Source organism: Chiloscyllium punctatum, chromosome 22, assembly GCF_047496795.1.
Source record: "Chiloscyllium punctatum isolate Juve2018m chromosome 22, sChiPun1.3, whole genome shotgun sequence".
NCBI lineage: Eukaryota > Metazoa > Chordata > Chondrichthyes > Orectolobiformes > Hemiscylliidae > Chiloscyllium > Chiloscyllium punctatum.
This window is the reverse complement of record NC_092760.1, coordinates 78,133,645-78,154,406: the sequence shown is the minus strand read 5'-3', so window position 1 is coordinate 78,154,406 and position 20,762 is coordinate 78,133,645. Positions and strand designations below refer to the sequence as shown.

Genomic DNA, 20,762 nt, shown 5'->3' with positions numbered 1-20,762 from the left:
GGGTGGTGGTGGAGGATTGTTTTTCAGACTGGAGGCCTGTGACCAGTGGAGTGCTACAAGGATCGGTGCTGGGTCCTCTACTTTTTGTCATTTACATAAATGATTTGGATGCGAGCATAAGAGGTACAGTTAGTAAGTTTGCAGATGACTCCAAAATTGAGGTGTAGTGGACAGCGAAGAGTGTTACCTCAGATTACAATGGGATCTGGACCAGATGGGCCAATGGGCTGAGAAGTGACAGATGGAGTTTAATTCAGAGAAATGCGAGGTGCTGCATTTTGGGAAAGCAAATCTTAGCAGGACTTATGTACTTAATGGTAAGGTCCTCGGGAGTGTTGCTGAACAAAGGGACCTTGGAGTGCAGGTTCATAGCTCCTTGAAAGTGGAGTCGCAGGTAGATAGGATAGTGAAGAAGGCGTTTGGTATGCTTTCCTTTATTGGTCAGAGTATTGAGTACAGGAGTTGGGATGTCATGTTGCGGCTGTAGAGGACATTGGTTAGGCCACTATTGGAATATTATGTGCAATTTTGGTCTCTTTACTATCGGAAAGATGTTGTGAAACTTGAAAGGGTTCAGAAAAGATTTACAAGGATGTTGCCAGGGTTGGAGGATCTGAGCTAGTGGGAGAGGCTGAACATGCTGTGGCTGTTTTCCCTGGAGCGTTTGAGGCTGAGGGGTGACCTGATAGAGGTTTACAAAATTATGAGGGGCATGGATAGGATAAATAGACGAAGTCTTTTCCCTATGGTCGGGCAGTCCAGAACTAGAGGGCATAGGTTTAGGGTGAGAGGGGAAAGATATAAAAGAGACCTAAGGGGCAACATTTTCACGCAGAGGGTGGTATGTGTAAGGAATGAGCTGCCAGAGGATGTGGTGGAGGTTGGTACAATTGCAACATTTGAGAGGCATTTGGATGGGTATATGAATAGGAAGGGTTTGGAGGCATATGGGCCGGGTGCTGGCAGGTGGGACTAGATTGGGTTGGGATATCTGGTTGGCATGGATGGGTTGGACCAAAGGGTCTGTTTCCGTGCTGTACATCTCTATGACTCTATTATGAGATTTCTCCTTAACCTTCTCTTACTAGTGAATAAAGTCATTTTTTTATGAGTCTACACAGCTATGATGTCTCATTCTTGGGTCATCAGTCTTTGGAACTCTCTTCATATGGCGGTGGAAGAAGGATCATTGAATATTTTTAAGGCAAGAGTAGATTATTCTTGACTAACAAAACAGCCAGTGGTTATCAGGGGTAGGCAGGAGTGAAGCTGAAGGCACAATGAGATCAGCGATAATCTGATTGAATGGTAGAGCAAGTTGGAAGGATGAATAGCCTTCTCATGCTCCCAATTCATATGTTCGTATGTTCTTATCTTGCTGATGACTCACCACATCTTTAGGTTCCTTCTGTCACGAGATTCCTAAAACAATATACCAAAGGGGAAGCGAAACCTATTGTTGCATAATTATGATGAAGGTCACGTTAAATTGTTATAATTTAAAACTTAACTACATATATGTGACACTAAATCCTGTGCAGTGTTGTGATCATGCCTCCTATTTCAATTCACTGTGATCACATTCAATTTCATTCATGAGTGAAATGGTTTAGTTGATTGTGAGTATGAGCTATAATTAATGCTGTTTCTTTTCTGTTTAGTTTTAATAGTGTTCAACTTGGAAGTCACATTTTGTTTCGCGAATTCGTCTTCATCAAAGCTACCCCTTACAATAGGGCTTCATTTATTCAAATGTTCTGGCGGTGCTTTCGGCAAATAGGCAAGAATGGAGGTAGGTCTTTCATGATGATTTTTTGAAGAAGGCTGGAGACAGTTCCAGATGAAATACAAAATTAAACTAGTCATCCAGGTATTTGGGAGTATTCCATCACATTCCTGAATTGCATTTTGTAGTTGGTGGACCATCTTTGGGAAGTGTAGAGATGAGTTACTTGTAGCTGTTTGGCTCATCCAATTCAGGGTTAGAAACATAAAATCCCTACAGTGTGGAAACAGGCCCTTCGGCCCACCAAGTCCACACCGACCCTCTGAAGAGTAACCCACCTAGGCCGATTCCCCTGTTATGTTATAGTTACCCCGACTAATGCACCTAACTTATGCATCCCTGAGTTTCTAATTTGCAAATTTTGTTTGCAAGTTATTCAGAATTGACCAAGTTTCTGTTGTAAAGTAACTAGTTAATGCAGTACGTTAATAATATGCAAATCCAGCCTCACATAACTTGGGAATGAAGAGATGAATGCTTTACAAAACTGCTATTTAAATTGAAATAAAATTGTTTTACTCCATATTTAATTGTTTTTGCCCACAAGTGGTCTGAAAAAAACAGGATTTATTTCTGCTCTTTTATCTAATGTAATCACCGTTTCTCAGCTGCAGGAACAAGAACTACATGGTATTTTTTAAAACACATTTAAAATCCTTCAGCAAACCTATTAGCCCTGTCACTCACTTTTATGTTCTTTTTGAGGTTAAAATAGCTCAGTTCATATAATACCTAAAGGGATGCTTCAGGAAAGGCTCATAAAAATATACTTCCTGGGGCTAAATGTTAAAATTAAACTGGCATCAACATTGCTTTTTTTAAAAATCTTGCTCTTGTGTGAATCTAATATACTTTCTGCATTTTGGGGAGGATGGGATTGCCTAATTTTCTATACTTGTAACCCTATTAACAGCATACATAGTATGTATTTTTACTGGGTGCATTCTTTCAATTTAGGCAGTTAGATTCACTCCACTGGGTAGGAGGATAGGACAGATTGGCAGGGCCCCAAGGCATTGTGGTGCTGTGATGTGCACTGGCATCAGGTGTGTTCCATTAACTGCATAAATCCTGCACAGTCTTGCTATTCTGCCAAATTACCTCCAACATCAAGTTGCGTTTGTATATAACCTTTACCCAGTAAAACTTCCTCAGGCATTTCACAGGAGAGACTGCCAAAAGAAATTTGACACAGAGAGCCACATTGAGGGATTTTTATTTCTAGGCATTCAGGGGATGTAAGAATCGCTGGCTGAGCCACCATGTATTGTGCATCCCTAATTACTCTTGAGAAGGCGGAAGTGAGCTGCATTCTTGATCCCCTGCAGTCTATTTGGTATAAGTACACCCACAATAATGTTAGAGAGGGAATTCCAGGATTTTGACCCAGTGACATTGAAGATATGGTACTTTATTTCCAAGTCAGAATGGTGAGCAGCTTGGAGGAGAAATTGTAGGTGGTGGTGTTCCTTTGTACTTACTGCCCTTGTCCTTTCAGACAGAAGTGGTTGTGGGTTTGGAAGGTGCTGTCTAAGAAGCCTTGATGAATTTCTGCAGTGCATCAAATGATTGGCACACACTGCTACTACTGAAAATCAGTGGTGGGGAGGAACTGAATATTTGTGGCAGTGGTTCCAATCAAATGTGCTGCTTTTTCCAGCATGGTGGAAGCAGCTGCTTCTTAAAGGTTGTTAGAGCTGCAGTTATCCAGGTATTTGGGAGTATTCCATCACATTCCTGAATTGCATTTTGTAGTTGGTGGACCATCTTTGGGGAGTGTAGAGATGAGTTACTTGTAGCTGTTTGGCTCATCCAATTCAGGGTAAGAATAATAGAATCCCTCCAGTGTAGAAACAGGCCCTTTGGCCCACCAAGTCCACACCAACCCTCTGAAGAGTAACCCACCTAGACCGATTCCCCTATTATGCTATATTTACCCCTAACTAATGCACCTAACCTATACATCCCTGAATACTATGGGCAATTTAGCATAGCCAATTCACCTAACCTGCACATCTTTGGATTGTGGGAGGAAACCGGAGCACGTGGAGGAAACCCACACAGACATGGGGAGAATGTGCAAACTCCACACACATATGCCCGAGGGTGGAATCAAACCCGGGTTCGTGGCACTGTGAGACAGCAGTGCAGACCACTGAGCCACCGTGCTGCCGGTAGGTCAATGGTAACCCCCAAGACGTTGATAGTGCGAAGAATTCAGTGATAGTTATGCCATTGAACGTCAGGGATGATGATTTGATTCTTTCTTGTTAGAGGTGGTCATTATCTGGCACTTGTGTGGCATGAATATTACTCACTGTTTGTCAGTCAGACTCTATATTGTCATTGTTTTGATGCATTTGGCCATGAACTGCTTCATTATGTGAGGAGATACAAATGTGTTGAGTGTTATGCAATCATCAGTGAAAATTCCTCTTTCTTATCTCATAATGGAGGGAAGATCATTGATGAAACAACTGAAAATAGTTCAACCAAGGGTGTGACCCTGAGTAACTTCTGAAGGGATGTCCTGGAGCTGAGATGAGTGACCTCCAACAACCACATCCATCCTTCTATGTACCAGATACAACTTTAAGCAGCGTTTTCCCTGATTCCCTTTGACTTCTGTTTTTCTCGAGCTCCTTGATGCCTCAGTTAATCAAATGTTGCATTGATAGCAAAGGCAATCACTGTCACCACAGTTCTGGAATCCAGCTGTTGTGCAATGTTTGAACTAAGGCTGTATTGAGGTCAGGAGCTGAGTAGCCGTAGCAGAATCAAACCTGTATGTTAACAGGTTATCGATATGTATGTGCTGCCTGATAGCGCTGTTGATGACCCCTTCCATCACTTTATGAATGATCAAGCGTAGACTGATAGGCCATTTGTTAATTGGCTAGTTGGATTTGTTCTACTTTATGTGTACAGGACACACTTGGGCAAATCTCTATATAGCCAGTTAATTTGGTAGTCTTCTCATTGGACTAGAATAACTTGTTGAAGGATGTGGCACGTGATGGAGCTCAAGTCTTCAGTTCTGTTGCAGGAATGTTGTCAGAGACCATAACCTTTGCAGCATCCAGTCCCTCCAACTGTTTCTTGACATCATGTGGTGTGAATCGAATTGGCTGAAGACTGACATCTGTGATGCTGGGGAACCTGTGGAGGAGGCTGAGATGAATCATCACAGTCGACACGTATTGTGAATATAATTGTGAATGTTTCAGCCTTATCTTTTGCAATCGTGTGCTGGGCTCCCCCATTATTTAGGATAGGGAGGTTTGTGGAGCCTGTTCCTCCAGCGAATTGTTTAATTGTCCACCACCATTCACGACAGGACAGGCAGAGCATAGATCTGATACATTGATTATGAATTGCTGAGCTCTGTCTATCACCTGCTGTTTGGCATAGCTTCACCTGGTGGACACCTCATTATTTTCAAGTATATTATGATGTCTGACCAAAAGCTTGGTCAAAGAGGTTATTCTAAAGGAAGAATCCAAAGGAGGAATTGGAGGTGGTGGGTGGAGAGGCTTAGAGAAGGAATTTGAGAGCTTTTGGCCGAAGTGGCTGGATAGCATGGCCAGCAAAAGTGGAGCAAAGTAAATTAGGGCACATCATGGGACATTGGGTCAAAATCCTGGAATTCCCTCTTCAAAGGCATTGTAAGTCAACCCACAGCAGGTGGACTGCAGCAGTTCAAGAAGGTAGCTCTCCTGCACCTTCTGAAGGACAACTAGGCATGGGCAATAAATGTTGGCCAGCTAGCAACACCCATATCTCACAAATGAATGAAAAAAGCTTTCATATAATAATGAATGATAATGTTTTATAATATATTATTATTATTTGGGAGCTTGGCTTATAAAATAGACGTTTTAGGGATTTTGTGGAAGTGCCTTTTTTTTAATGGTCCGAAACCCATCTTTTTGTGTTGGGTCAAAACTGCATTTCTAGGAAATCATATCGCTTGAGCTAAATGATTTGATAAACTACCTGGTGAGATAATTACTGAAGTATTTATCATGCTGAGCTTTTAGTGCCACCAGAAAGAGAGACCAGAGGCCAGAAAAAGGTTCAATTCTGAATGAAAGATCCATACCAACAGATGTCCTGTTTTTCAGCCTCATAGTCCAAGTCATAAAAACATTAATGTTTTAGCCTGTCTGTGTATTTTAGACAGAAATGGAGACAATCACATCTGGTCAGTTTGCAGAAAGCCGCTGAAAGGAAATACTTACATTTCTGACTCAACTGACAAAATTATATGAGTGAAGATGAGAGTGTTATTTCACTGGAGCTGGATGGCTGTAAAGGATATTGTTGCTAAAAAGGCTCAACCTTTCCCAAAGGCGAAGAAAAGTTATAGTGACAAAGCTATGCTCATCTTTGAGAAACATCCTGGATAGCACCATTTTTCAGACATCCTTCAGCCCTTACGTTTGTGACTGCAGTCTGCACTCAGCACTTTGACATGTAGATCACAGAGTCTATAGTTGATGTGAATGCCTTTTAATTGGGTTTTGCCTTTGCTTATGTTTCAAAGTTAGAGCCACTTTGTGTGTGGACTGTGTGACAATGTGAGTGCATTCTTCTCTTGCGCGATATCATGGAATACAGGGAGAACTACCATTTGGATACAGAAATGGCTCAAAGGTAGAAGGCAGAGGGTGGTGGTGGAGGGTTGTTTTTCAGAATTGAGGCCTGTGACCAGTGGATTGCCACAACTTTTTGTCATTTATATAAATGACAAAAATGAATGCGAGCATAAGAGGTATAGTTAGTAAGTTTGCAGTTGACACCAAGATTAAAGGTGTAGTGGGCAGCGAAGAAGTTACCTCAGATTACAATGAGATGTTGATCAAATGGGTCAATGGGCTGAGAAGTGGCAGATGGAGTTTAATTTAGATAAATGTGAGGTGCTGCAGTTTGGGACAGCAAATCTTAGCAGAACTTATACACTTAATGGTAAGGTCCTAGGGAGTGTTGCTGAACAAAGAGACCTTGGAGTACAGGTTGATAGCTCACTGAAAGTAGAGTCGCAGGTAGATAGGATAGTGAAAAAGATGTTTGATATGCTTTCCTTGATTGGTCAGAGTATTGAGTACAGGGGTTGGGAGATCATGTTGCGGCTGTACAGGACATTGGTTAGGCCACTGTTGGAATATTGCGTGCAATTCTGATCTCCTTCCTATCGGAAGGATGTTGCAAAACTTGAAAGGGTTCAGAAAAGATTTACAAGGATGTTGCCAGGGTTGGAGGATTTGAGCTACAGAGAGAGATTGAATAGGCTGTGGCTGTTTTCCCTGGAGCGTTGGAGGCTGAGGGGTGACCTTATAGAGGTTTATAAAATGAGGGGCATAGGTAGGATAAATAGACAAAGTCTCTTCCCTGTGTTGGGGGAGTCCAGAACTAGAGGGCATAGGTTTAGGGTGAGAGTGGTAAGATGTAAAAGAGACCTAAGGGGCAACTTTTTCACACAGAGGGTGGTACGTGTATGGGATGAGCTGCCAGAGGAACTGGTGGAGGCTGGTACGATTGCAACATTTAAAAGGCATCTGGATGGGTGTATGAATAGGAAGGGTTTGGAGGGATATGGACCAGGTACTGGCAAGTGGGACTAGATTGAATTGGGATATCTGGTCGGCATGGACGAGTTGGACCGAAGGGTCTGTTTCCATGCTTTACATCTCTATGACTCTATGTTCATGAAAATGTCCATGTGTTTGACAAGGGAGCACACGTTCCACAAATGAATGAAAAATTGGTGTAATAATAAATGATAATGTTTTATAATATATTATTATTATTTGGAAGCTTGGCTTATAAAATAGATATTTTAGGGATTTTGTAAAAGTGTGGAACACTTTAATGGTCATAAATGCATCGTTTAGCATTGGGTCAAAACTGCATTTCCAGGACAATAGACAATAGTTGCAGGAGTAGGCCATTCTGCCCTTCGAGCCTGCACCACCATTCATTATGATCATGGCTGATCATCCTTAATCAGTATCCTGTTCCTGCCTTATCTCCATAACCCTTGATTCCACAATCCTTGAGAGCTCTATCCAACTCTTTCTTAAATGAATCCAGAGACTGGGCCTCCACTGCCCTCTGGGGCAGAGCATTCCACACAGCCACCACTCTCTGGGTGAAGAAGTTTCTCCTCATCTCTGACCTAAATGGTCTACCCTGTATTTTTAAGCTGTGTCCTCTGGTTCGGCACTCACCCATCAGCGGAAACATGTTTTCTGCCTCCAGAGTGTCCAATCCTTTAATAATCTTATATGTCTCAATCAGGTCCCCTCTCAGTCTTCTAAACCCAAGGGTATACAATGTTCATTAACTCCCAAACTCTTGTTAACAGGGCAAATGTACAGCTGAAGACACAGACAAACAAAAACTTACTCTGCACACTATGAATGTGTGGACAGTCTACATAGTCAAGATCTATACATGCAATCCCATCTTTCATATTGTGTTTTGTCTTGCTGTCCCTGTCAACTGCATCAGTTTTCCCATGTTCCCATCCCTTTCATTTGAGGTTACTATCCACAGTTTTCCCCTTCAGTCCTTGGCTTCCACATTGTTACTTAGAACATGAACAGTAGAGCAGGCCAATGGGCTCACTATGTCTACATCGGTCAGAACTGAGGAAGAGTCTCTGAACCCGAAAGGTTAACTCTGAATTCTCACCACAGATGCTACCAGACTTGCTGAACCTCTTCAGCAATTTCTGTGTTTGTTTCTGATTTCCGGGGGGGGGGGGTGTTTCCTCTTATGGAAGGGTCTAGAATGAGGTGTTTAAAAATCAGAGGTTAGTCATTTAAAATGGAGATGAGGTGACTTTTTTTCATTGTTTTTGGAATTCTCTTCCTGAAAAGGTGGTGGAAGAAAAGTCTTTGAATATTTTATTGTACAAACAGTATATGCATAGAGTCAGAAAATGGATACAGCACAGAAAGATCCCATTTGGCTCATTGTGAACAAACCCTTTCTCAAAAGTAACTCACCCAGGTCCACTACCCATATTATGCCACCTTTCTCTCATAACCCTGAAAATCTTTTCACTTCAGGTAATTATGAAACTCTCTTTTGAAGCCATGATTAAATCTACCTTCATCAATTCCTAACCAGTCCATTCCAGATCCTACCACACATTATGCAAAAAAAGTCCTCCTTCATGTCAACATTGCTTTTGTTAGCAATCACTTGTTTCCTGTTCCCTGAACCTTCCATAAATGGTAAGTTCCATTGCATCTATTCTGTCCAGACCGCTGATGATTTCAAATGTCTCTGTTAAATCCCTTCTCAATCTCCAAGGACAACAACCCCAGCTTCTTTAATCTATCCACATAACTGGAATCCTTCATGTATGTCTTTTCTGCACCCTCTCTAAAACACTACCTTCATATTCTTTTTAAAGAACAATATCCAGAACTGAACAATTAACCTGAGGCTGAGCCAGTATTTTATTAAAGTTCGCCATAACCTGATTGCTTTTGCTCCGATTTCTAAAACTGAGGATATTTTCTGATTTATTGAACATTTTCTAAACCTGCTCCTCCATCCTCAATAATTTGTATTACATCTCCCCAGACACCTTTGCTCCTACTTTCCCCTTATTCTGTATTGTCCGAGGAGAAGGGCTGCCAATCTGTAAGCATCCTCTGTCCTCCACACATCATCCTGGTTTGTATCTATATTGCTGTCCCTTTAATGCCATTGTGTCAGCTTCCTCCCAAACAGCACTGTAGGCATACATTGGGTGGCACAATGGTTAGCACTGCTGTCTCACAGTGCCAGGGATTCAGTTCAGTTCCACCCGTGGGCAACGGTCTGTGTGGAGTTTGCATATTCTCTCTGTGTCTGCGTGGGTTTCCTCCAGGTGCTTCGGTTTCGTCCCACAGTCTAAAGATGTGCAGGTTAGGTGGATTACCCATGTTAAATTGCCCATAGTATCCAGAGGTGTGCAGGTTAGGTGGGTTATCTGTGGAAAATGCAGGGGATAAGGTAGGGGGTTAGGATGTTCTTCTGAGGGTTGATACAGACACAATGAGTCAAATGACCTGCTTTCGCACTGTAAGAATTTTATACTTAGACAAAATGGATTCAGCAGTTGAAAAAGGCACCTCACAACCATCTTCACCACGTGCTGGCCAAACCTGCAATGTCAGCATCTTGTGAAATGAAAATGTTTCCCCTCATTATTCTTCATTCTTCCTATCGAAATGCATCACTCCATATTTCTCTGCTAGTCTCCAGCCCATCCATTCCACCAGCTTGTTTGTATCCTTCATGCATTATATCCTCCTGATAGTTCATAATACTTCAAAATTTGTGTACAAAATGTACAAATGTTGAATTTATGTTTTGCTTATTAAATCCTTGGTCATTCACGTAGATCAAGAAAGCTTTGGTCCTCACACTGATCTGTGAGGTCAGAGTATATTTTCCTCCAGTCCAAATAAAGCCAATGCCCTGTTTTGTGCCCATCATCTGATTTCATGTCCCTGCTGCCACAATCCCTCTTATTCTTTGGATCCTGCCTCAGTTAACAACTTGTTATATGGCACTTTACCAAAGGCTTTTCTGAAGTCAATGTACATCAGACCATCAGCATCACTCTTATCAACATTCTCAAAAATTTCAACAAGTTAGTTAAACATGATTTGCCTTTAACAATTCTCTGTTGGCTTAATAAATTTCCATTTGTTCAAGTGCCTATTTACTTTGTCCCTAATTGTTATTTCTAACAATTAATATTAACTGACTGGCTGTAGTTATTTGGTGTATCCTAACATGCTTTTGAACCGAAATGTAATGTTTACAATTCCCAGACCTTTGGCACCATCGTTATCTAAGGAGGATCAGAAAATCATGTTCATAATTTCCACTCTTCGCCCATTCAGTCTCCTTGGATGCACTTGATCCAGACTTGTTTAAGTGTAGCCAGTCTTTCTCTTTCAAAGCAATAGACTACAGATGTTGAAAATCTGAAAAAAAACTAAAGAATTCTGGAAATGTTCAGTAGGGCAGACAGCATCTGTGGAGAAAAAAACAGTTTACAATTTCAGGTTGATGACCACTCATCCAAATTGCAGAAAGATGGAAATCTCGAGATTTAAAACTCATTGGAGGGGGGAAGGAGAGGGAAGAGCAAAGAAGAATGGCTGTGATAGGATGGAGGGCAGGAGTTGTTAAATTACAAAACCTATAGTGAAAAGACTAAAGATATATCCTTTCTAGCTTGAATGATTAGATTAGATTCTCTACAGTATGGAAACAGGCCCTTTGGCCCAACAAGTCCACACTGCCCTCTGAAGAGTAACCCACCAAGACCATTCCCCCACCCTGTATTTACCCCTGACTAATGCACTTAACACGATGGGCAATTTAGCATGGCCACTTCACCTGACTGCACATCTTTGGATTGTGGGAGGAAACTGGAGCACCTGGAGAAAACCCATACATACATGGGGAGAATGTGCAAACTCCACACAGACAGTTGCCCGAGGTGGAAATCGAACCTGGGTAGCTGGTGGCTGATTATCAACTGAATGCAATATGAAGAGAATAGGAAAGAAACTAAATATGATTGAACTATCAAAAAAATGCATAGATCAAGATGGGGAGAGAAGCTAAGGCCTAACAAAGTTGAACTCAAGTTTGAGTCAAGAGGCTGCTGAATTGGTAGCTAAGCTGTTATTCAACAAGCTTTCATTGAGCTTCATTGGAACAGTCTAGCAGGCCAAGGACAGAAAGGTTGGATTAGGAACACGTGGACAATTAAAATGGCAAGCAACAGAAAACCTGGGGTCATTCTTGTGGGCTAAACAGAGACATTCTGTAAAGTGGTCACTCCATCCTTTGTTTAGGGCTCCCTATTGAGAGAAGAGCAGTGAACGCAGTATGTGAATTAAGAAGTGAGGGTAAATTCCTGTTTCATTTGGACTAAGTGTTTGATACTTTGGAGAGAAGAAGGAAGAAAGGACAATGGATTTCCTAATCTATCATGGGAAGTTGCTGTCACAAAAGGCAGAGCTTTGTGGGTGACTGAGGAGTGAACCTAGGTTCTGCTGAGAGAACAGTGCCTTTGGAATGCAGAGAGGCATACGTGTGTTATAACAGAAATTTTAGATTCTTTTATTCTATCTTGTGAAAACATATACTCTTAAAACATATGCAAATTCTGTGTTTTTTAAAAGTATTTTGTAGTCAAATACCTACGAAGTCTGACTTTCAGGCCTTGTGTGATTTTGAATGCTCACCTGGATGATGTTTTACATTTGAATATCTCTGACATTTAGAAGTATTTTACATGGACACCGTCTGTGTCATTCTGGCACCAACTTGTGTTCCCAATAAAAGAAAAATATTACAGTTTCTAACACAAAGAGGAATATGATGTAATGATTGCACAATTTTCCAGTGTATGGTTATGTAAAGCCAAGCCGTACTGCATGTTTTGCTTTTCTTTTATGGTGATGCCAAACCACTAAGCTTGCAATAGATAGTCAGAAATTTTGGGTAAGAAAATTGATTGGAACATGTGTTATTTCAGAGTAATTGGATTACTCAATAATTACTGTATTAAGTTTTTGCAGTAATTGGCAATTTATTAAAAAAACTCATTCACCCTTTCAAAACAGCTGAAGTTTTTTGAACTGCAAACTGAACATATTTGAGAATTTTGCATTATAGAACTGCTGTGTGGAAGCCTGGAATCTGACAGCGCTGTAGTAAAATTGACATAGTATTCAATCCTATCTTTGGCAAGAAAGAATGCCTCCAACAGAGGTTTCTTCTCCCTTGTCAGTGACGGGTACAGTGGGCTGCCCAGAGAAACAATCACCTTCATTTTCAACATGTTCACACAGCAATGCCATTTTCATACACCTGCTTTGCATAGACTTTCCCTGGCATTGGAAAGGGTTTCCACCTGAAAAATTAATTTGTGATGGTGATATTTAAAAACTGAATGTACAAATGAATCATCCTGGGTGATCTTCTGTTCCTCCCAGTGGGCAAACACCTGGCTTTTACATACAACACTTGCTGGCTTTTCTCCGACACATATCACAAATAAGCTCTTCAGCACGTAAAGAATTACATAAATCTACTACTGTTTCTTGGCAAAGCAAGCCACGGCAGTAACAAGTAACTTCTCAGAGCAGATTCCTTCCCTTCTGCCAAATTGCAATAAAATAGTTTCAACAAGGGTGGCAATCAAAATTGTAAATCCTGCTCTATCACGACTCAACAAATCCCCAGTGTTGCAGGTGGAAGACCGGTAAAAACTTAAATTCGTATTATTTTGTGTTAGTGCCAAATCTGGGCATTCCACTGTTGAAAGATCAAGTTGTATAACATCACCATGCCTGAGCAAACTTGGCTGTAGCTGTTAATAGCAAAATTAAGTTACCTATTACAAGTATATGTGAGAACAAAATTGCATTGTATTGAATTTCTCACCACAGTTCATGTATGTGCGTGTAAAATTTAAAAAAAGGATTCATTCAAAGACAAAGTCCACTAAATAGGCCTTAATTGTGTTAGCAAAACACCAGCAGGGATCCTATCAATGTTTTTGAGCATAACTTATCCAAAAGGGAACTGTGCAGACAAGTAACTGTTGTGAAAAGTATTCTGACTGCATTACCTCAAATAATAAAACTAAGAAGTTTACAGGAGTTGGGAGGTCATGTTGTGGCTGTACAGGACATTGGTTAGGCCACTGTTAGAATATTGCGTGCAGTTCTGGTCCCCTTCCTATCGGAAAGATGTTGTACAACTTGAAAGGGTTCAGAAAAGATTTACAAAGATGTTGCCAGGGTTGGAGGATCTGAGCTACAGGGAGAGGCTGGGGCTGTTTTCTCTGGAGTGTCGGAGGCTGAGGGGTGACCTTATAGAGGTTTACAAAATTATAAGGGGCATGGATAGGATAAATAGACAAAATCTTTTCCCTGGGGTCGGGGAGTCCAGAACTAGAGGGCATAGGTTTAGGGTGAGAGGGGAAAGATATAAAAGAGACCTAAGGAGCAACTTTTTCACGCAGAGGGTGGTACGTGTGTGGAATGAGCTGCCAGAGGATGTGGTGGAGGCTGGTACAATTGCAACATTTAAGAGGCATTTGGATGGGTATATGAATAAGAAGGGTTTGGAGGGATATGGACCGGGTGCTGGCAGGTGGGACTAGATTGGTTTCCAGATATCTGGTCAGCATGGACGGGTTGGACCGAAGGGTCTGTTTCCGTGCTGAACATCTCCATGAATCTATGACTCTAATCACAAAAGAAGTCCAGTGAGGGCCATCTTGACATTGGGAATTAACAGCTGCGTCTTTTAATAAAGTTCTGGGTGTCAAAGTTAGGCAGTGGTTTGTTGCCCATTAAGAGAGATTATTGCTTGTTAACGACCTTACTAACTGCGGATCTTGCCCCACTAAGATGCAGTCTCCTGGCCTATCACCCACCGTGAACAAACTAGTAATGAACAATTCTCAACATGGAAATCAGGAGGGTATTTGGAAACTTCAGCTCACCACTTGCTTCAAAGGACCTCCACATTGGACAGCAGGCACCGAAATCTCAGGGAATATACCATGGGCACCAGCCGTTTGTATCCCATTTCCATTGACATTGTTCTCTGACAAGCACCAGCTACTAAGCACTGACAGTACATTTCTGCACTTCATTGCTGCACCTCGGACTACTCCAGTAATTATAATTGTACTGCTGCAGCTGGGAGAGCCTATGACATACACATGGGCTGGACCAGGCTGCATTTCCAGGCTGTTCACTTGCTCTCTTCGTCCCCCTCACTTTTAGCCAGTCTCGATGCTCACAGCATCTCTGCCTTGCCTTGCCTTGCCTTTTTGACCCTTGCCCCTGAACTAAAGGTATCAGGCTCATGGTACTGTTCTATTGCTTTGCCATTTGGTGCAGAAATAAAGCCAGGGAGCTGCTCCTGGTTGACCCCAGCACTCCTCAGTCAAGTCACATGAGATACCCTTTGATCAGGGTGTCCTATCACAGTGAGACCAGCCTCTGATACCAATCATGAACTTGAACATGGTCACTTAGCCACTCGGGATGGTCAGAACCAGGATATTCTCTGAATGAGGGGTGAGGAACTGAATGTTAGGTAGCCTACCACGCATCTTGATTCTTTGGGTCGTACAGTGAGCTGTTTTCCTTCTGGAATGAGAGAGAGGAAAGTGAATTTATGTTTGGTAGAGGTGGGGAAGTGCCCCTAGTGAGTGAGTAGGCCGTGTAGACAGCATGCACTACTAGATTTGAAACGTTAACTCTGACTTTCTCTCTCTTCAGATGCTGGCAGTCCTGCTGGGTTTCTCCAGTACTTCTGTTTTTGCTTCAGATCTCCAGCATCAGTCGTTCTTTGTTTCATTTCACCATCCATACCTGGTATTAGTCTAGTGAGCTTTCTCTGCACTACCTTCAATGCCAGTATATAGTTCCTTAGATAAGTGGCCTAAACTATTCACAGTATTCCAACTGTTGTCTGATAAGTGCCTTCTATAGTTTTAGCAACACTTTCCTACTTTTGTACTCCATGTCCTTTGAAATAAAGTCCAACAATCCATTTAGCTTCCCTATTGTATTATCTGCTAAACAGGGATGCTTGTGATTTATAGATGAGGACTCCTAAGTCTCTCTGTCCAATAACTTTCTGCAGTCTTTCACTATTTATATAATATTCATCTCTTCTATTCTTCCTGCCAAAGTTCATAGCTTCCCACATTATATTTTATCTGAAATGCTGTTGCCCACAGGCCTAACCTGTCTATAGCCCTCTGCAGACACTTTGCATCATCTTTACAACTTGCCTTCCCACCATTCTTTTCATTATCATAAACTTGGCTATAATATATTCACTTTGCTCATCATTACTGTATATTATAAATAACTGTGACCCCAGTGTTGATCTCTGTGGTACACTACCAATCGTTCCCCTATCCCATTTCGCTGTCATCTATTAGTTAGCCAATCCTCTTTCTATACCACCTCCAAAAATATGGGATCTTATCTTTCTAAGTAGCTTAATGTGTGATACCTTATCAAACACTTTCTGAAAATCCAAAAATATTCACTGTTTCCTATTTATCTATCTTGTTTGTTAGCTCCTCGACGGGTCCAAGTAAATTTGTCAGGTATGATTTCTCCTTTATGAAGCCATTCTGACTTAATCATCATGCATTTCCATATGCTCTGCACCCTTTACATTAAACTCTTAACATTTTTCCAATAACAGATTTTAAGGTAACCTATGTACAGAATAACTGTTTTTCCTTTATTCCTGTGTGACATGTTGCTGGCAGGAGCAGCATTTGTTGCTCATCCCTAGGTGCTCTTGAACTGATTGGCTCTTCAGTACTTTTCAGAGGGCGGTTAAAATCAACCATATTGCATAGGCCTGAGTTAAATGTAGGCAAGAACAAGTAAGGATGGCAACTTCCTTCCCTACAGAACATAAGTGAACCAGATGTGTTCAACAATCGACCACAGGCTAGCTTTTAATGAATTCCAGATTTTTATTGCTAGTTCAGTGACATTACCATGATGACACTGCCTTCCTGATTATACCAAAGTGCAATTTTAAGGCTCATGAAAATTACTCAAATGGGCACAATTAATGGAAACTCAGTAGGTCAATTAATTTTTGCTGGGAACCCAGCCAGCTTTGTGGGCAGCACTAACATCCAGCGCAACGTTTCGAAAACCAACAAAACGATCACTAAAACACGATTTGCCATGTAAGAAATTTACGATTTGTCTCCCCTCAACCTTTCGCTCTGATTTGTTCTTTTAATCAAACTAGTCTGAAAAGAAACAAAGAAACCAGTGGAAACCCAGTCTCCTCTTGCTTGCATCAAGTACAGTGACCCAGCGAAGGATTTAATTGTTGCTGCTTTCATGAAAATATCTTTATTTCAAATAGTGATTTTTAACCTGCTCACTGGAAGTTGGACTCGAGCTTTTAAAGCCAGACGTTTTGAAATGACAGGTGACTGGAAATCACAGCCAAAAATGTTAAACCCCATTGGGATGGAGACACTGGGTCTGGGAAGAGACTATCAGAGACAACAAACCCCTGAGGAATGCAAAAGACTCTGTCTCCTGTACCATCAAGTGGGCATTCAAACAAGCACCTGAAATTCAACTGTTGGAGATTGGATCACTAGATTGGATCACAATCTAGTCACTTAGACCTTAGAAACTCAACATAGAATTTAGAAACTCAATTGGACCTGCTGCATAAACACAGTAGCTTCAAGAGCAGGTCACACACTTAGAATACTGAGTAACTCACCTCCTGACTCCCAAAGCCTGTCCATCATCTACAAGGCACAAGTCAGGAGTGTGGTGGAATACTCCCCATGTGTCTGGATGGTGCAGCCCCAACAACATTCAAGAAGCTTGACAGAATCCAGGACAAAGCAGCCTGCTTGACTGGCACTACTTCCACAAGCATCCACTTCCTCCATCACTGATGCTCAGTAGCAGCTATGTGTGCTATCTACAAGTAGCACTGCAGAAATTTTGTCAAAGATCCTTAGACAGTAACTTCCAAACCCACGACCACTTCCATCTAGAAGGAAAAGGGCAGCAGCTACATGGAAATACCAGCACCTTCAAGTTCCCCTCCATGCCACTCATCATCTTGCCCTGGAAACATATCACAGGGTGCTCCTTCACTGCTGCTGGGTTGATACCCTGGAATTCCCTCCCTAAGGCTCTTGTGAGTCAACCCACAGGACATGGACTGCAGCGGTTCAAGAAGGCAACTCACCACCACCTTTTCAAGGGCGACTAGGGATGAGCAATAAATGCTTGTCAGCCAGTGATACTCCCACCAATGAATAAAAAAAACTGGGACAATGGCTAAGGTAACTTTGTAGACAAGAAATGCTCGATCTGAATTGGGAGTACACAAACACCAATGTTATTTGGATTCCCACCTCTGAAAGTGAAGACAGCAAACTCTTTTCTGTGGCTCTAAAAGGAACATTTTTCAGAGGGTTAATGCTGAAATGTTAGTGACCCGAGGACAAGCAAGTTGAAGCTACTGAACCTTGCTCTGTCTTCAAACTTCCTGGCAAGCTTTGAGCCCTGTTTGCTGCTTGGGACCAAGCAGACACAAGCTTATTGTGAACAGTGATCTTTTTAAAACAGGAACTTTGCTCAACAGCACTCTCTCCAGAGGAATCATTAAATTAACTTGCTGTGACTTTAAACTAAAACATCAGGACCACTGAAGGAGTATCTAACAGAGTCACCAAGCTGTTGACCATATATTCCTTTTATTTATGGATATAAATTGGTCAATCCTCTCTTTGTGATTATGTATTTGGTGTGTGTCCTCCAAGTATGTGTACATTTTACTATTTTACCCAGATCAATGTGAGTACTATAGTTATTTTCTTTCTTTATTAAACTCAGTAAAAACTGTCTGATTGGTTCTTATGTAACTAAGAACTGAAAAATGTGTTGCTGGAAAAGCGCAGCAGGTCAGGCAGCATCCAAGGAGCAGGAGAATCAACGTTTCGGACATAAGCCCTTCTTCAGGAATGAGGAGGGTGTCATTCCTGAAGAAGGGCTTATGCCCGAAATGTCGATTCTCCTGCTCCTTGGATGCTGCCTGACCTGCTGCGCTTTTCCAGCCACACATTTTTCATTTCTGGTCTCCAGCATCTGCAGTCCTCACTTTCTCCTTTTTTCTGATGTGCAAGTACATCCTTTTGAATGAAAAGCCCTGTTTTGATAGATGTCCCACAATATGACCAAACAAGGAGTAGGCAAAAAAGAGAAGCTATTTCATCTCTCCTTCCTGGTTGTAATAAGCATGTTCTAGGAATTAAATAACTCGCTGATTGCATTACTTGGGTTGCACTGTTGAGGAAATGGATACCACAGTGTAAAACAGTTTCAGTGTAGAATCCATTAATGGGAATCCTGAATAATCTGAGAAAGTAGTTATAGCAGAATCACATTCTTAACCGATAAAGATGTAGTACCATTGCTCCACACTTTGATAAATCTATCTGAAACCCAAGCGTTGAATTGTGCATTGTAGGCATTCCCACTTAAGGCTGCAAGATTGATTTCATAGGCCATCCATGACCACTTAGACACATAAGGGATGAGGGACTTCAGATGAATGCTTTAGGCGAAGCTGAGGTTGTTTCCTTAGAAGCAAGACAGTTAGGTGGATTGAGAATGTTTAAAGTCACAAATGACTTGGATGTGTAGTGACAAAAGGATCGGAAACCATAGGGCACAAAATTAGGGTGATTGGCAAAAACGGCAGAGGTAATATGAGAAAATACCTTTTCACAAACCGAGTTGATATGATCTGGAGTACATTGTTTGGAGTGACTAGTGCCTTTGCAATAATAACAATTGCATAAAGATTGGTAACATTTACACAGGAAGAAAGATTACATGGCTCTGGGCAAAAACAGGGAAGAGGAATTAATCAATAACTTTTCCGAAAAGCCAGTACAGACACAATGGGGTGATTGGCCTTCTGTGCAGTATCATTGTATGGATCTTTCATGTGACTCTTGTAGCTCTATGTTTGTTTTGACTTTCCAGGTGGATTTTACTGCACAGTTAAGTGTAAATTATGAAGTTGTTTACCCATAATCTTGAAAGGAGATTTCTTACTTCAAAGTTGTTCGGGCTTGCCAAGCAATGTACTCACATCAAACTCAAATAAACAACTGATTCTAGATCTCCTGTCATCTCTGCAGCAAGGTGCAGATTACAGTGTATTAGATTACCCTGAAGTCTAGCATGTGTTGAATCTGGTCAGGCATTATACACAACGCCAACGAGATGGTATTCGGGAGAATCTACACTTGAATGCAGCCTCTGTGTGATGTAGTACAAATAGGCCTTTGTGAATTAGATTCCATCTGCTTGAACTAGATAGATAAGTGGAAAATGAATTTCTTTTGCTTATTGCAGAATTTTAAAAGAAGACCTGGATATATAATGAAACAGTTCAGCAGTAAGCTAACTCATAAAAGGGAATAGAAACAGAAAATAATTGTTGAGGTCTGAAACATTAATGTCTCCTTTTACATTTCTGATAGGGAGGTATTGTGGCACAGGGGTGGTGTCCCTGCTTTGAGTAAGAAGCTCTGGGTTCAAGCCTGACTCCAGGACCTGAAGACCAATGAAGGTTTGTTGAGAAGGTGTTCCAATAGACTATAAGATGTAGGAGCAGTAGATTATTTAGCCCATCAGGTCAGTTCTGCCATTCGATGGGATCATGGTTGATCTGATAATTCTCATCTCCATTTACCTGCCTTTTCTCCATAATCATTGATTCCCTTACTGATTAAAAGCTGTCTAACTCAGCCTTGAATGTATGGAATACCAAGCCTGGACAGCCCTCTGTGGGAATGAATTTCACAGATTCACTACTATCTAAGAAAAGAAATTCCTCCTCATTTCTGTCTTAACTATGCAACCTCTGTGTTTTGAGATTATGCCCTGTAGTCTTCGACTCTTCTACAAGGGGAAATAAACTTTCCACATATACCTTGTCAAGTCCCCAAAGAATCTTGTATATTTCAGTATGGCTATCTCTCATTCTTCTCTATTCCAATGTGCACAGGCCCAATTAAATTATTCAACCTCTCCTCAGAAGACACTCCCTCTGTACCTAATATCAGCCCAGTGGCAATATAACTTTACTTATACAAGGGGCCCAAACCGCTCAAAGTAGTCCAGCTGTGCCTTGTACAATTTTATGAAAACTTACCTACTTTTATGCTCTGTTCCCTTTGTTAAAAAAGTCAATATTCCATCTACCTTCATGAACACCTGCTGAGCTTGGATGCTAGCTTTTTGTGCTTCATGGACAAGGATTCCCAAATCACTTCCAGTATGTCAATGGCAGGTGATAGGAGCAGGAAGAGCTGCACTAATCAATCCCACTGCCC

The 20,762-nt window shown here is 41.4% G+C and overlaps 1 protein-coding gene across 2 annotated transcripts in view; it reads left to right on the top strand.

The window, feature by feature from the left end:
* cstpp1 (centriolar satellite-associated tubulin polyglutamylase complex regulator 1) overlaps positions 1-20,762 on the top strand; it is a 327,290-nt gene that overhangs the window by 155,873 nt on the left and 150,655 nt on the right. For both annotated transcript variants that reach the window (XM_072592675.1, XM_072592676.1), the window contains one exon: positions 1,662-1,792. In XM_072592675.1, coding sequence (XP_072448776.1) covers positions 1,662-1,792 — 131 coding nt within the window. The remainder of the gene's footprint in view (positions 1-1,661; positions 1,793-20,762) is intronic.